The 16,791-nt window shown below is 45.9% G+C and overlaps 1 protein-coding gene across 2 annotated transcripts in view; it reads left to right on the forward strand.

Moving 5' to 3' along the window:
- Positions 1–16,256, forward strand: part of Dnaaf9 (dynein axonemal assembly factor 9) — a 128,076-nt gene extending 111,820 nt beyond the window's left edge. For both annotated transcript variants that reach the window (XM_021653657.2, XM_021653656.2), the window contains exons 31-37: positions 2,006–2,092; positions 8,674–8,780; positions 9,065–9,139; positions 10,181–10,383; positions 11,850–11,915; positions 12,703–12,796; positions 13,330–16,256. In XM_021653657.2, the coding sequence (XP_021509332.1) occupies positions 2,006–2,092; positions 8,674–8,780; positions 9,065–9,139; positions 10,181–10,383; positions 11,850–11,915; positions 12,703–12,796; positions 13,330–13,442 (745 nt within the window). In that variant the 3' untranslated portion in view covers positions 13,443–16,256. The remainder of the gene's footprint in view (positions 1–2,005; positions 2,093–8,673; positions 8,781–9,064; positions 9,140–10,180; positions 10,384–11,849; positions 11,916–12,702; positions 12,797–13,329) is intronic.
- The last annotated feature ends 535 nt before the right edge of the window (positions 16,257–16,791 follow it).

Raw genomic sequence — 16,791 nt, forward strand, 5'->3', positions numbered from 1 at the left:
CATACAAACAAAAACCAAGCCAGGCGCAGTGGAGCATGCCTGTAATCCCAGCACTCAGGGAGGCAGAGGCAGGCAGATCTCTGTGAGTTCTTGCAAGGCTAACCTGGTCTACAAATCGAGTCCAGGACAACCAAGGTTACACAGAGAAACCCTGTCTCAAGAAAGAAAGAAAGGGAGGGAGGGAGGGAGGAGGAGAAGAAAGAGAGAGAGAGAGAGAGAGAGAGAGAGAGAGAGAGGAAAAAGAAAGAAAAAAGAAAGAAGGAGAAAGAAAAACAGGCGAGGGCAGGCAAGATGGCTCAGCAGGCAAGAGCACCACGTGCCACCAAGTAGTACAGTCTACGTGTGGTCCCTGGAATCAGCATTCTAGAGGAGAGAACTGACTCCTACAGCTATTTTATAACCTCCGCACATATCCCGTGGCCACATGTGTGCACCCACTTTGCTTTCTTTACTTTTATTTCATGCGCATTGGTGTTTTGCCTGCATGTACGGCTGTGTGATGGTATCAGATCCTGGAGTTACAGACAGTTGTGAGCTGCCATGTGGGTGTGGAGAATTGAACCGGGATCCTGTGGAAGAGCAGCCCGTGTTCTTAACCGCTGAGCCATCTCTTCAGCCCCTTCATCCCTCCCCCATGCACATACCTCTAAACAGCACTTGGGAGGTCTCTGTGGGCCTGTGCATGGAAGCCAGAAGTCAACTTCAGATGTGCACCCACAAAAAAAAAAAAAAAAAAAGTGAAGTTATCCAGGAAAACACTTCAGTCAGTAAAGTGGGTTCCTTACAAGCATGAGGGCCCAGGTCAGTCCTCAGCACCCATGTAAAAGGTTGGGCGCAGTGGTGCGTGCTTGCTAGCAGGTGCAACAGCTCAGGTCCAGTCCCTGGTTACATACAGACATAATGCAGGCTGGAGACATGACTGTGCACCACATGTTTGCCTGGTGCCTGGGAAGGTCAGACAATGGCATCATATCCCCTAGAACAAAAATTAAAGATGGTTGTGAGCTCTTAGGCAAGCCTGGAGTCACATCAGACCTCTAAGAATATCAAGTGTGCTGAACCAGCGCTCCAGCCCCTCACCTTGACACTCTGGCAGGCACCGTGTTGAGCAAATGACTAAACAGCAGAAGCAGTGATGGGCCATTCTGCTCTCGTGTGCCTCTGCTGCCAGTCAGTGAAGAAAACAGCAGCACTTGGCTTCTGATCCCCACCACATCAGCCAGGCTTGGTGGTTCCGGTCTGTAATCTTAGCTCTCGAGAAAGGAGAGGTAGGAGGAGCAGGTTGTCCTCAGCTAGTTATTAAGTTCAAGGCCAGCCTGGGCTACATGAGGCCTTGTGTCAAAAAAAAAAAAGGAAACTTTTTTTTTTTTTTTTTCTGAATGAGTGAGTTAGGGAAAGGGCCTGAAATGAAATTCTACATTTCTACATTTAACTGTTGCTGATCATAGGACTAAATTCTTCAGATATAATAGTATATTGTGGTCCTATAGGAGAAAGTATCCATTTTTTTATTTTTTGGTAGTTTTTGTTTTGTTTATTGCGAGACAGCGTTTCTGTGTAGCTCTAGCTGGTTTGAAACTCACTATGTGAACCAAGCTGTCCTCAGACTCACAGATCTGCCTGCCTCTGCCTATGAGAAACTATTCAACTATTCTTTGTTTGTTTGTTTGTTTGTTTGTTTGAGAAAGGGTTTCTCTGTGTAGCCGTGGCTGTCTCTGTAGACCAGGCTGGCCTTGAACTCACATGGATTGCCTCTGCCTCCCTGAGTGCTGGCATTAAAGGTGTGTACCACCATGCCCTGGCTTTTGAGAAACTATTCTTAGAAGATGCATATTGAAGTATTTAGAAATAAACTGTTATACATACAGCTAATTTTTATATTCTTTGTCAGAAAAAAAATGCATGCATGTGTGAGGAGGAAAAAGATTAACATTAATAATTATATTGTCATAATTCATGTTCATATTTAGCTCCAATTAACCTGGGTCTTCTCTTGGTTTTAAAGGAATGAAGACATTGAACTGATTCTCTCAGAGAATAGTTTTTCAAGCCCCCAGATGCTACGTTCTCGATACTTAATGTTTCCTGGCTGGCAAGTATCTTTACTGAGTAGGAGCGTTAAAAAGAATGTGAGCCAAATGGTTTATTTATCTACAGCAAGAAGAGCAGAAATGGCAATTGTAAATATGCTTTGCAAGGGTCACTGCTGGCCAGGGTAGCCTGCCATGCACCAGTAGCCTTGCCTCTTGGGACAGTGTTTCTGTGTGGTGACACCAGAGTTTACACTCCCCGGTGGAACAGCACTCTGCCCTGTCAGCCCTCTTGCCTGCTCACCTAGTAGCGAGGCTTCTGCTAATGAGACCTATGGAAAGTTCTCTGCAGCTGCCTACAGCCCAAGAAGACCAGAATGGAGAGAGGAAAAGCCAGCATAGACTTACTGTAATATCATCATCACCTGAGCCATGCCTGGGCCAGGCATTGTCCTGAGACTGCTCTGGACTAGCTGCTGAGCACAGTGTAAATATAAGTTGATAAAACTCAAACAAAATTTAGAGTTAATCGTGGCTGCCTATGGCTGGCAGCCACAGTGCTGGGCAGTGCAGAACCAGACAGAACCAGAACATTCTCCCGACGGCAGGAAGCACTGCTGTGCACGCTGCTTCAGAGTTTTGCCTGTCTTGGCTTCTTTATTCTCATATCAGCATAATATATAATAAATGCCATTATTCTTCACGTTTTGTAGATGACAGAAGCAGCAAGAAGTTTAGTGGCATGTCAAGATACAGCTAGTTACTTAACGGGCTGGATTCCAAGCCAGGTTGTCCAAGTCCAGACCCTACTTTCCAGACACAGCCCCATATCCCAGGCTAGTCTTGAACTCCCTACCCTTCCTGCTTTTCTCTTGCCTTCAACTCCCAAGTGCTGGGATTGCAGACTTGCTCCATTATGCCAGGCTTTTTATTGTTGTTATGGGTTGGGTTTTTGTTGTTGTTTTAGTTTTTATTTGTTTGAGACACTATCTCACTACGTACCTAGGCTGGTCTTGAACTAATGGTAGTCTTTTTTCAGCCTCCCGAGTGCCAGAATTAAGGCCTGAACCAGGATATTTAGCTCTAAACCCATTTTTTCCTTTTTCCCTCCCTCCCTCCCTCCCTCCCTCCCTCCCTTCCCTCCTCTCCTCTCCCCTCCTTCCCCTCTCTCCTTCCCTTCCCCTACCCCCTCCCTCCCTCCTTCCCCTCCCTCCTTCCCTTCCCCTTCTCCCTCCCTCCCTCTCCTTCCCTCCCCCCTCCCTCCTTCCTTCCCCTCCCTCCTTCCCTTCCCCTCCCCTCCCTGTTAAACAAATATAAGTGTTGATGTGTGTGCAGGTGCACTTGTCTGCATGAGCATGTGGAGACCAGCCCGCAGCTTCAGAAGTCTTCCTCTGTTTTGAGAGAATGTCTCTCTGAACCTGGAGCTCACTGTTGTAGCTACCCTGGCTGGCCAGCAAGCCCTTAGGATCCACTGGTCTCATCCCGACACAGAGGTTACAGGCACATGTAACAGAAATAAACACTTCTGGTTTAGTTCTGGTGACCTGAATATGGGTTCTTATACTTGTGTGGCAAGCACTTTGGTGAGTCATTTCTCCTGTCCCAGAACCTATTTTCGAGCCCTGACTGCATCTGTCCCTGTATAGAATGGATATTTTCTGTCAATTTAGAAGGATGGTTTAGTAGGAAACATTGTTAAAACTTGGCCAGAGAGAGATGGCTCAGGCATTAAGAGTCCTGGTTGTTCTCCTAGAGGTCCTGAGTTCAATTCCTAGCAACCACATGGTGGTTTACAACCATCTATAATGAGATCTGGTGCCCTCTTCTGGCACTCAGTTGAACATGCAGGCAGAACAATGTATACATAATAAAATAAGTAAATCTTTTTTAAATTTTAATTAATTTAATTTTTATTTATTACAATTTATTCACTTTGTATCTCAGCTGTACCTCTTCCCTCATTCCCTCCCAATCCCTCCATCCCTCCATTTTCTCCTCCCATGCCCCTTCCCAAGTCCACTGATAGAAGCTGTCCTCCTCCCCTTCCATCTGACCGTAGCCTATCAGGTCTCATCAGAACTGGCTGCACTGTCTTCCTCTGTGGCCTGGTAAGGCTGCTTTCCCCCTTTCCAGGGGGAGCTGATAAAAGAGCCAGCCACTGAGTTCACATCAGAGACAGCCCCCATTCCCCTTACTAGGGGAACCCACTTGGAGACTGAGCTACCATGGGCTACATCTGTGCAGGGGTTCTAAGTTATCTCCATGCATGGTCCTTGATTGTAGTATCAGTCTCAGAAAAGACCCCTGGGCCTAGATTTTTTTGGATCTGTTGCTCTCCTTGTGGAGCTCCTGTTCCCTCCAGGTCTTTCCTCTCCTGCTTCTTTCATAAGATTCCCTGCACTCTACCCAAATTTGGCTATGAGTCTCAGCATCTGCTTTGATACTCTGCTGGGTAGAGTCTTTCAGAGGCCCTCTGTGGTAGGCTCCTGTCCTGTTCCCTCTTTTCTCCCTCTTCTGATGTCCATCCCATTTACCTTTCTGAATGAGGATTGAGCATCTTATCCAGGGTCCTCCTTCTTGCTTACCTTCTTTAGATGTACAGATTTTAGTATGTTTATTCTATATTATATGTCTAATATCCACTTACAAGTGAGTATATACCATGTGTGTCTTTCTGCTTCTCGGATACCTCACTCAGGATGATCTTTTCTAGTTTCCACCATTTGCCTACAAGTTTCATGATTTCCTTGTTTTTAATTGCTGAGTAGTATTCCATAGTATAAATGTACCACAATTTCTGTATCCATTCCCCATTTGAGGAACATCTGGGTTGTTTCCAGATTCTGGCTATTACAAATAAAGCTGCTACGAACATGGTTGAACAAATGTCCTTGTTGTGCACTTGAGCATATTTTGGATATATGACTAGGAGTGGTATAGCTGGATCTTGAGGAAGCGCTAGTCCTAATTTTCTGAGAAAGCACCAGATTGATTTCCAAAGTGGTTGTCCAAATTTACATTCCCACCACCAATGGAGGAGGGTTCCCCTTTCTCCACATCCTCTGCAGCATGTGTTGTCACTTGAGTTTTTTTATCTTAGCCATTCTGATGGGTGTAAGGTGAAATCTCAGGGTTGTTTTGATTTGCATTTCGCTGATGACTAAGGACATTGAGCATTTTTTTAAATGTTTCTCTGCCGTTCGATATTCCTCTATTGAGAATTCTCTGTTTAGCGCTGTACCCCAGTTTTTAATTGAATTACTTGATTTGATTCTTTTTAACTTCTTGAGTTCTTTATATACTCTGGATATTAGCCCTCTGTCAGATATAGGGGTAGTGAAGATCTGCAGGCTGTCGTTTTGTTCTGACGACAGTGTCCTTTGCTTTACAGAAGCTTTTCAGTTTCATGAGGTCCCATTTATTATTGATCTTAGAGCCTGTGTTGCTGGTGCTCTGTTCAGGAAGTTGCCTCCTGTGCCAATGAATTCAAGGCTCTTCCCCACTTTTGTTCAGGTTTAGTGTTGATGTCTTTGATCCACTTGGACTTTAGTTTTGTTCAGGGTGATAAATATTCATTTTTCTACATGTAGATATCCAGTTAGACCAGCACCATTTGTTAAAGATGCTATCTTTTTTCCATTGTATGGTTTTGACATCTTTGTCAAAAATCAGGTGTCCATATGTGTGCGGGTTTATTTCTGGGTCTTCTATTTGATTCTGTTGATCCATCAGTCTGTTTCTATGCCAGTACCATGCAGTTTTTATTACTGTTGTTCTATAGTACTGTTTGAGATCAGGGATAGATATACCTCCAAAGGATGTTTTATTGAAAAGAATTGTTTTAGCTCTTCTGGGTTTCTTGTTATTCCATATGAAGTTGAGAATTTTTCTTTCAAGGTCTGTAAAGAATTGTATTGGTAATTTGGTGGGAATTGCATTGAATCTGTAAATTGCCTTTGGGAAGATGGACGTTTTTACTATGTTAATCCTACCAAGCCATGAGCATGGGAGATCTTTCCATCTTCTGATATCTTCCACTTCTTTCTTCAGAGACTTGAAGTTTTTTCATGCAAGTCTTTGACTTGTATGTTAGTGTTACATGAAGGTACTTCTATGTCTTTTGTGGCTGTTGGGAAGGGTGTTGTTTCCCTAATTTCTTTCTCAGCCCATTTGTCTTTTGTATACAGGAGGGCTACTGATTTTTTTTTTTTTAAAGTTAATTTTGCTGAAGGTGTTTATCAGCTGTAGGAGTTCCCTGGTAGAATTTTTGGGGTCACTCATGTATACTATCATATCATCTGCAAATAGTGATACTTTGACTTCTTCCTTTCCAATTTAAATCCCCTTGATCTCCTTTAATTATCTTATTGCTCTAGCAAGGACTTCAAGAACTATGTTGAAGAGATATGGAGAGAGTGGGCAGCCTTTTGTCTCTGATTTCAGTAGGATTGATTTTAATTTCTCTCCGTTTAGTTTGATGTTGGGTATAGGCTTGCTGTATATCGCCTTTACTATGTTTAGATAAGTGCCTTGTATCCCTGATCTCTCCGAGATATTAAACGTGATTGAATGTTGGATTTTATCAAATGCTTTTTCAGTATCTAAGATTATCATGTGGGGTTTTTTTCTTTCAGTTTCTTTATGTGATGGATTACATTGATGGATTTCCATATAGTGAACCATCCCTGCATATATGGGTCATAATGGAAGATCTCTTTGATGTGTTCTTGGATTCATTGTGCAAGTATTTTGTTGAGTATTTTTTGCCTCAATGTTCATAAGGGAGATGAGTGTGAAATTCTCTTTCTTTATTGGGTCTTTGTGAGATTTAGGTATCAAGGTGACTGTGGCTTCATAGAATGAGTTTGATAATGTTCCTTCTGTTTCTATTTGTGGACTAGTTTGAAGAGTATTGGTGTTAGCTCTTCTTTGAAGGTCTGGTAGAATTCTGTGCTGAAACCATCTGACCCTTGGCTTTTTTTGGAAGGGAGACTTTTGATGACAGCTTCTATTTCCTTAGGGGATATGGCTATTTAATTTATTTACCTAGTCTTGATTCAGCTTTGGTAAGTGGAATTGATCAAGAAAATTGTCCATTTCATTTAGATTTTCAAATTTTGTGGCATATAGATTTTTGAAGTAAGACTTAATGATTGTTTGGATTTTCTCGGTGTCTGTTGTTATGTCCCCCTTTTCATTACTGGTTTTGTTGATTTGGCTGGTGTGTCTCTGCCTTTTTGTCATTTTGGCTAAGCGTTTGTCTATCTTGTTGATTTTTCTCAAAGAACCAGCTCTTGGTTTTATTGATTCTTTGAATTGTTTTGTTTCTAATTCATTGATTTCAGCCCCGAGTTTGATTATTTCCAGCTGTCTACTCCTCTTGGGTGTGTCTGCTTCTTTTTTTTTTTTTCTAGAGCTTTCAGATGAGGTATTGTGTATGTATGTACGTCCTGATAATCCCATATCCTCAAGAGTTTGAGACCAGCCTAAGCACAGTAGTGATACCCTGTCTCAAAGTTTTTTAAAAAGCTTCTTAATTCAATGCTCAGTTTAGCCCTGTTATTCATAGGTCTGTGACAAGTATCATGACTGCTGAGCGGAAAACTGAAGAAATACAGCAATGGCATCCCATCTCCTTAGTTCCTTCTAGAGAAATCTGTGTAGTTTAAGCTACCCACAGTGAGATGGGTGTGCTTGGAGTACTGAAAGAAGGGCAGGGCAGGGTTGCCGAGTGTGGGTCACTGAGGTCTGAGGGAGTGTAACAAGCCCTGGGCTTTAGGGAACTACTGCTAGTCCAAAGAAGGTAGGCCTGTGTTCTCAGGAAGGTATGCTCCAGGGGACCACATGCTTCCCAGTCTCACAATGAAACAGGAACACATACTAGAAAGTGTTTCAGCTGGGTGGTGGTGGCGCAGGCCTTTAATCCCAGCACTCAGGAGGGAGAGGCAGGTAGATCACTGTGAGTCGATGAGTCCAACCTAGTCTACAGAGTGAGTTCCAGGACAGCCAGGACTAAACAGAAAGACCCTGTCTCAAAACAAACAAGCAAACAAAAAAAGAAAACAAAAAGAGTGAACAGTTTTGGGAGCTGGAAAGTAGCTCAGCTGTTAAGGCACTTGCACAGTAGCATACACACAAAGCTCTGTGCCTTTAATCCTAGCACAGCTAGGACTACACAGAGCTACACTCTATTTTGAAAAACAACCCCCATCCCAAAAAAAACAAAAAAAAAAAAAAACAAAAACAAAGCCCCAGTTCAGTCACTAGCACCATGTAAACTAGGTATGGTCCCCAGGGTGTTAAGCGCTGCATTTAGGAGATGGATTCCCAGAGGATCAGAAATTTCAGGTCAGCCTTGGTTTTATAGCAAGTTTGAGGCTAACCTGAGATAGATAAGACCCTAGTTCATATAGGGAAAAAAAGAAAAAGAAAAAGTACATTGTAAACAAAATAGTGTATTAGTAAGAGAGGACAGCTCTTAAGAGCAAATGACCCATAGTTCATCCCAAGATAGTATATGCAAAACCAAAGCCCCAAGACACTGAGTAGATGGGAGCGAAAGGGACTACAACTTACTATATATATACATGAGTCTGTCAATTTAAAAAAATATGTGTTCTTACATTTTAAAAAATATTTTAAGGTATGAAGGTAAATTTGATTCCGGATCCGTCTTTCCACTAATGGTTCAGATCTGTGTGTGGTTTGACCGTCCTCTGGAGAAAACCCGCTTTGTGACCAAGTGTAAAGGTGAGCTGTGACTATGACCTGTCTCACACCCTCTTCTCCCTACTGTCAGGGTAAAGCAGGTGTTGGCGGGGGGTCGGGGGGAGTTCCAAGCTCCATTTCTGATTGCGTGTGGCCACACTTCGCTCACTCCGTGGGAACAGTGGCAGAGGCCCTGGGTGGGAGGGGATGGAGGTGGAAGCTCTGAACCTCAGACCTTCCTCTGGCTCTGACCTTTCCAGCTATGTTGGCCTAAGCTTGGCCTCTGCTTCCAGGTAGCTGACACTCCTGTCTTTTTCCTCTACCAGCAATTCAGTCTTCCATCAAGCCGAGTCCCTTCTCTGGAAACATCTACCACATCCTTGGCAAAGTGAAGTTTTCAGGTAAATGGGGTGAGTCCTGGTAGTGTGGTGTTTCAGCTCATGGTGTGGGCATAGCCTCCTGTGGTGTTTTTCCTCAACTCTCCTTCCAAAGAACCCCACCCCACCCCTTGAGCTATCCATGGCCTCTTTTTTATCCAGAGCTTGACAAAACACAGTCCCAGTCTGCCCAAAGCCTTGGAACTTTCCCTCCCTTTTGTTCAGTAGCCAGAGGAGACCTCAAACCAGTCAGCTCAGTGTCGGGGAAGAGGAGCAAATGCCAAGGAAAAAGAGCAATGTTGCTTAGTCCAGAGGCAGAAAAGACAGAAGCACAGCACTTCGTTACCAATGAAGGGCTGAAGGGGTTCTTCAGAGGCCGCCTTTACATCTTGGCACAGGGAACTCCAGTGAGCAGTACAGCTCCTTCACAAGAGTCATCAGGTCAAGCTGTAGACCAAGGCCCCTGAAGCGCAGCTAATGTGTGCCCATGCTTCCTTCTGTTCTTTTACAAATCTGCTCTGTTTTACTTTATGGATGTTCTGCCAACTTGTATGTGTGTGGACCACATATGTGCTTGGTGCCCATTTGGTCCCCTGACCTGGAATTAGATGTGTGAACCAGTGTGTTTTGGCTAGGCATCAAACCCAGGCCCTCTGGGAGAGCATCAGCAAGTCATCTTCATCACTGAGCCACCACCCCAGCTCCCTTCCTCAGGTTGCTGCCCCTCAGGCTGCAGGGTAGTGCCTAGTCCACTGTGCCACAGCAGACAGTGCATTCAGCCCCTGGGGAGAGGCTGCTGCTTCCCTGGGTGTGTCTGTCAGTGCAGGCACTGCTTCCTTTACAGCGCTGCAGATGCCACGGTGAAGGGTCAGCTCCTCCTCTCGTGTCCCTCTGCCTAGCTAACAGTGTGTGTCTGATCAGCCAAGCCATACGCTTCCAGCCCATCCTTTCCACCTTGCCACTGCCCATCATGTCAATCCTTGGAGTCTGGCAGCCTGCCAACATGGTTACAGTGTAGCATTCTTTTGGTATTTGGTCTCAGGGACAAATGTGTTCTCTGTGCAGATTCTGAAAAGACTATGGAGGTCTGCCACAACACTTTAACCAACTCCCTGAGCATTGTGCCGGTTTTGGAGGGGCCCACGCCACCCCCCAACTCAAGAAGCACACCTCAAGACAGTGGGCAGCCAGAATGCTACCTTGTGTTCATTGGCTGCTCCCTGAAGGAGGACACCCTCAAAGACTGGCTTCGACAGTCAGCTAAGCAGGTGACTTGCGAAAGCTCACACAGCTGAGCCTGGATAGGACCAGCAAAGGCCACTCACCCTCTTCCTTCCCTCCAACACCTGTAGTCTGTACCTCAAGGCTCAGCCAACACTCTCTCTTTAATAATTTATTTAATTTAATTTTATGTGCATTGTTGTGTCAGACCACCTGGAACTGGAGTTACAGACAGTTGTGAGCTGCCATTTGGGTGCTGGGAGTTGGACCCTGGGTCCTTTAGAAGGGCAGACTAGTGCTTTTAACCACTGAGCCATCTCTCCAGCCCTCAGCCAACACTCTTAAGGACATATTGGGATTAGGAAGAAACCTGTGGGGGCAAACTCCAAGCAGACATGGAAATACTGTGTCCTGCTTTGGGTTAGTTTTTGTTTGTTTGTTTGTTTGTTTGTTTTTCTAGACAGGGTCTTTCTTTGTAGCTGTGGCTGTCCTGGAACTCACTTTGTAGACCAGGGTGGCCTTGAACTCAGAGATCCACTCTATGAACCCCCAAGTCTGAAGTATTGGAATCAAGCTTGTATCCCACCACACCTAGCCCTGGCTGTCCTGGGCTTGCTGTGTAGCCTCTGGAGTGTACTGTGTACTCTGGAGTGGCCCTGTGTACTTTTTATTTATTTCATTGTATATGTTTGAGTGCTTTGCCTACATAATCATGCACACCACATGCATGCCTGGTGCCTGTGGAGGCCAGAAGAGGCCAGATTCCCTGGAACTGGAGATAGAGATTTGGGGTGCTATTACTCAAACCCAAGTCCTCTGGAAGGGCAGCCAGTATTCTTAACCACTGAGGTATCTCTCCAACACCGATTCTGTGTATCCTTACCCATAGATTCTCTAGAAGCTGTGGTGCTAAGCCTCCTAGCACAGACAGTATCATTGGTGTGGCTCATCCTGGGTCCTGGCCTTTCTGCATTGGTGATAGTCTTGTAGGAGCTATGAGCTGCCTCATGTGGCTATGCTCCTCTGCCTTTGCTTCTGTTTTAAGGAGGTGTTTTTAGGAGGTTAGGTGTTTTCAGCTGAGGTGGTTAGGTGGGATCTCACTGTGAATGCCAGGCTGGCTTCAGTGTTTGTTTGTTTGTTTGTTTGCTTGTTTGTTTGTTTGTTTGTTTGGAGTGAGGGTTTCTCAGTGTAGCCTGTGAGGCTGTTGGTTATCTGCCATTGCTGTGGCATAAGCATGAGAGCCTGCTGAGGGCCAGATCATGCCCATCTGCAAAGCACGGGGCTCAGCCACACTTTGTAGCCTGCCTATTATCTTGCAAGGTTCTGTGGAGAAAAATCATTTCTTCAGAGGAGCAGAAAAGCAAGACAGCATGTCCATGAAAGCCAGTTCATACACTCTTCCCTCTTCTGGGATCCCTGACACGGGATTGGCCCCCAAACTCCCTTGAGCCTTCAACTACCCTTGTGCTCCATCTGCTCTGTTGAAATGTGTGTTTTTTTCTGCATTGCATAGAGACCTCAGAGGAAAGCTCTGAAAACCAGGGGAATGCTGACCCAGCAGGAGATCAAGAACATCCATGTGAGTGCCCTGCCCTAGCCTCCCCTCAGTGGCTTGTCCTGGACTTGTAGTGCTGTCCTGGGTTCCAGAGTAAGGATCTATTTGTAGGACATCCTGGCAGTCTTGCTTTTCTCAGGGCACAAAGGGGACCTTGTAGCTTCAGTAAGTGGAGTGGCACCTTCTGCTGTGACAGCAGCTGAGGTGGAAGAGATCTGGTACCCGTAAGAGGCCTGGGTAATGGGAGGCCTGGCCTTCTCTCCCTGCCCAAGTACTTTCACAAGATCTCTGCTTAAGATAAACCACACAGAAGTGAGCTGAGGCCCAGGAGAAAGCTGTGTAGACAGAGCTGCTCGTGGGAAGGCTGTGGGATCCTAAAGTCAAGATGAGATTTCCTGGGTGAGCCTCCTAAGCCTCTTCCCCAGGCTCAGGCCCACAGAGTCCTTTTCTCAAGGGCCTTGGGACAAAAGACCAAAAGCCACAGTCCAAGGCCCATCATGGGTTGTCACTAGTCCCAGTATCTGCATCATGCTTGGTGCCTGAAGAAGCAAGAAGAGAGTGTCCAATCCCCTGGAACTGGGGTTACAGATGGTTGTCAACTACCAAGACACCTATGCATTTAGCTGGCCTGGAATTCACTATTTAGACCAGACTAGCCTCACATTTCTAAAGATCCACATACCTCTCCTGCAGCGTGCTGACATTAAAGGCAGATGCCACCATGTACAGTTCTGCTTATTTGTTTTGAATGAATGAACGAATGAAATGATAAAGTGTTGTCAGATAATTCAACAGGACTCTTTTCCAACAGGTGAAACGCCACTTGGACCCCCTACCTGCAGGCTACTTTTACAATGGCACCCAGTTTGTTAACTTCTTTGGGGACAAGACCGATTTTCACCCACGTATCCTTGAAAACAGTTTGGTCCTAGTGTGAAGATCTTCAAGCTTCTACAAAAAGGGTGTCTGCTGGGACCAGCGCAGGCAGGGTCCCTGTCCTGGGGTGCTCACAGGGACAAACTCCTCAGGCATACAGTCCATGTTGTCCTTTTATAGTTGTTGGATTAGGTTTGCCCTTCATGGTGCAGTTGTAATGTCATACTCTGTAAAGTATGGTTTGAAGGCAGCATTGGTAATAGCATGGTCATGACAAACAAAGTGAAGGTGGCTTGTTACGGCAGTCCACGTGTGAAGACATGGACAGAATGAAATGCAGGACTAGCAAGCTTCAAAGTGCTAATAAAACCCAAGGGCTTGGTTCTAGGACCTCATGGTGCCTGTTCCCCTCATTGTAGCTGTGATGCTTTGTAACAGATACTTTGGTCCCATGCCTCACCTGCGCACAGGCCCCCTGGGATGCGTTGCCGCCCCCCCTCCCCCCCCCCCCCCCCCCCCCCGTCCTCCAGGCTCATGTCTCACCTCCTTAACCCAGTGGCAGTCATGGACCAGTTCATGAATGATTATGTGGAAGAGGCTAATCGGGAGATCGAAAGGTACAACCGTGAGCTGGAGCAGCAGGAGTACCGGGACCTCTTTGAGCAGAAGTCCTAAAGAAGGCTGGCCCGTGCCCATCAGAGATGAATGAATGAATGGGTGCCAGCTTTCCTGGAGTCCCTTCCTCGAGGGGCTGTCTGTCCTCCCTGGCCTGTGCCTGCCAGTGTAGTACATGTTGTCTTTATTCTCTCTTCTCTGCACCCTCAAAGGCATTGTATGCACCATCGGGTGGGGCGGTACACGAGATGAGCAGCTAGCACTGCCTTGGGTACCAGCAGCTCTGAGTGTCTGGACGGCTGGACACCATGTAGGGCTGAGGAGAAGCCTTTGGCTTGCACAGTGGCACTCCTGAGATTTAGAGGGACCGCTGGTTGCCTAAGCAGTGGCCAGGCAGAGAGCCACAATGCCTTCTAGGTGAGAGCACTTTTGTGGGATGAATGGAAACACGATGCTTTCTGGAAGTGTGAGGCTCTTGAGTTAGCAGCAGCATTGCCCTGGGGTTGGTCCCTGAGGTCCCCTGTGGCATCGCTTGTTTCTCTGATTCAGGGACGAGCAGACCTGCTTGCTGCCGAAGCGCTGGCGGTGCCACACCTCCCCATCAAGGTGAATATCCTGCGCCTGGCTGGTCTTAGGCCCAGGGGCTACTCATTGGGGGCTGTTAGTCTCTAGCACCCAGCCTCCCCACCCCCTGCCATGGAAAGCAATACATTTCAGAAACACACACACACACACAAACTGCCCCTGGCCCAGGATGGATGTTTACTTGGTTCTCCAAGGACTAGGAATTTGAAGAATTCTAATATCCAAATTACAATTCCCTCCAGTGGTTTTGTTTTAGGTTGGATCATACAGCAAAGGTATTTGCATCCCAAGACTGACCTTCCTAATTAGTGTGGGAACAAGGTCACTAAAGGTGATGCCTGCTAGGACTTGAGTGCCTCCTGCTGCTTGGACTATAAATGTTTTCTGAGTTTCATGAACTTTTTGCATGCCTTAGGAAGAAGCACATAGATAAAACCAGCATAGTGTTCTGTAATGTAGAGAGGTTTTGAGAAAGGGCCCTGGCACAGAGGAGAGGTAGGGTGGAGCACATGGGTCCATGTGCCTGGTAACACAGAGCTTTTGGGCAAATAGCAAAGTAATAATCAAGAACTTGTCAATAAAATATTCATGTATTAGGAAAAATCATTTGAAGCCAAATGAACCAAATTACAAGTCCCATTGGATAAGAAATCTTGCAGTAAGAAAAGCTTTTGAAACTCAAGCCCATATGCTCCAATCCCAGCTCCAAAACACGATGGTGACAAGGCCCTCCTCTTGAACTCCAGTCTGGGAATCGTGACTTCTGGCTGGGGTTCAATAACATAGATCTTAAGTGCAATTGATTAATAAGCAATGAGTTACTATAGCTCCCTTTATCTTCACCAAGCTCTTTTTAAAAACTAAACTTTGAGCTAGCAGCCTTACAAAAGTAAAAGGGGACCATAAGCTATCTTATTTCCTGGGGTTGGGGGGGAGGGAGAACCACAGGCCATTTCATTTCCTGCAGGGTTACTGTGAAGTTTTCAGTGGAAGCTCTAGATTAAGAGCTCTGGCTGCTTTGGCCTGGCAGTCTGGCTGCTGCACAGAAGAGTTTTTAAAGAGGGGTTGGGGCTGCGCTTACACGGTGAACTTGGTTTCTGACCATTGTCCATAGAAATGTGCTTTCACCAACCTGCCCCTCTGCCCCCATTCCTCTCAGTAGAGGGAAAACTGATTACCTCAACTTGAATAGGAAACTGTGGTTGAAGAAAAAGCAGAACGTTCAGCAGTTTCTAAGCCAAGAGGGCAGGTCTGAGGCCTTCATAGACGCTCCCTGGCCTGCTCAGAAGTCTGAGGTGCACAGCAACCACAAGCTGAGCTCTGAGGACCAGGAGAGGGCTCTGCTTGCCCTGTGTTGTTCCCTCCAACCTGCATGTCTCTGGGCTTTGACTCTAGGGTTTTACATCCACTTGATCCCACTGGGTCAGAGTGTGGTCTGAGGCTATCTCCAGAGGAAAACCATGGTACTCGCTTGGCCTCTTAGAAGTGGCTATTGTGCCCAGCAAGGATTTTAGGGATCAGTTCCCAGGACAGGCAGAAGTCCTCTAGGGGCCTACATGCTTTCTACCAACTTCCCTGTTGGCAGCTTCAGTTTTCATCCCCAGAGTGAGTGTGATAGTGGAGCAGTCACTGAAGTTATGGGTTGTTTTGTTTTAATGTGGGATTTCCCCCTTGTTGACTAGAGGGAGGAAGCAAATATTGGAGGCACCTTGGCCCCACTCAAGCCCTCAGGCCTTCTGACCTGAGGCCTGGACACTAGACCTTTAGGCTGTGATCAGTAAAATTGTCCCTCCTAAGTCCTGTTGGGATTTTGGAGAATTTTTGCACAGTAATAAGCTCTGGCTTCTCAAAAGGGAAAAGTTCAATTCAAAGACTGTAAACTGTTAAGTATTCCAGCCATGCTGCTGACTAGTTGGATAGCTGTACCTCAAAAAATAGGTGGGAAGTGGCTTTCTCATTGTCCCTCGTGGTCAGATACTAATGGATGAGCTCACTTACGTGCCAAAATTCACTTTTATACTAGTTTTTCAATGCTTTAATATTTGTAACTTAAATTTTAAAATTCATATTTACAAACACTACTATAACTTCAGTGAGACTGAATTGTGTGATTGAAGCTTTTTGCTTATTATAGTATTTATTACACTACTTAATTCAGTAAATATATAAAAGTAGCCTTCAATTTATTTTTATATTATTTTACATGTTTTTATCAGCAGTTGTGTCTGTGAATTTCCCTTGGAGATTAAGATGTAATGCTGAGGACCAATAAACTGTCACTCAACAAGCTGCCTCTGTCCCGCCTGTTCTGCAGTGTCCTGGTGTGGCTTTGGGGGATGGCAGCCTGGGAACGGGAGACTTTCTCAGGCTGGCTGGGATGTTCTTGGCTAGGACTGCTGAGACAGGAACCCCGAGGCTCACACAGGTGCCCCTCAGAGCACCCACAGAGGGTAACATTCTATCACTCAGTCACCCACACCTGAGGAGCCCCAGAAGCTAGAGACAAGACAAATAAAACTGACTGTCCCAAAGAAAAGACCCCCCCACACACACACACACAGACACACCCAAACCCACAGCTCCCTGCCCACTCCTTTCCACCAAGGATTAGGGTGGATCATGCTGGGTACCTGGCTCCATCACTGATCTCTGCTCCCACTCCATCCACCCTCCTTCTTTTCTTCTTCTTTTTGTTTGTTGGTTTCTTTGAGATAAAATGTCATGTAGCCCAGGCTGGCCTCTAACTTCCTGTGTAACAGGCTGGTCAAGAACTCCTGATTGTTCCGTTCTCAAAAGCAGGTTTGCAGGCATGTGCCACTATGCT

Source organism: Meriones unguiculatus, chromosome 18, assembly GCF_030254825.1.
Source record: "Meriones unguiculatus strain TT.TT164.6M chromosome 18, Bangor_MerUng_6.1, whole genome shotgun sequence".
Lineage (NCBI taxonomy): Eukaryota > Metazoa > Chordata > Mammalia > Rodentia > Muridae > Meriones > Meriones unguiculatus.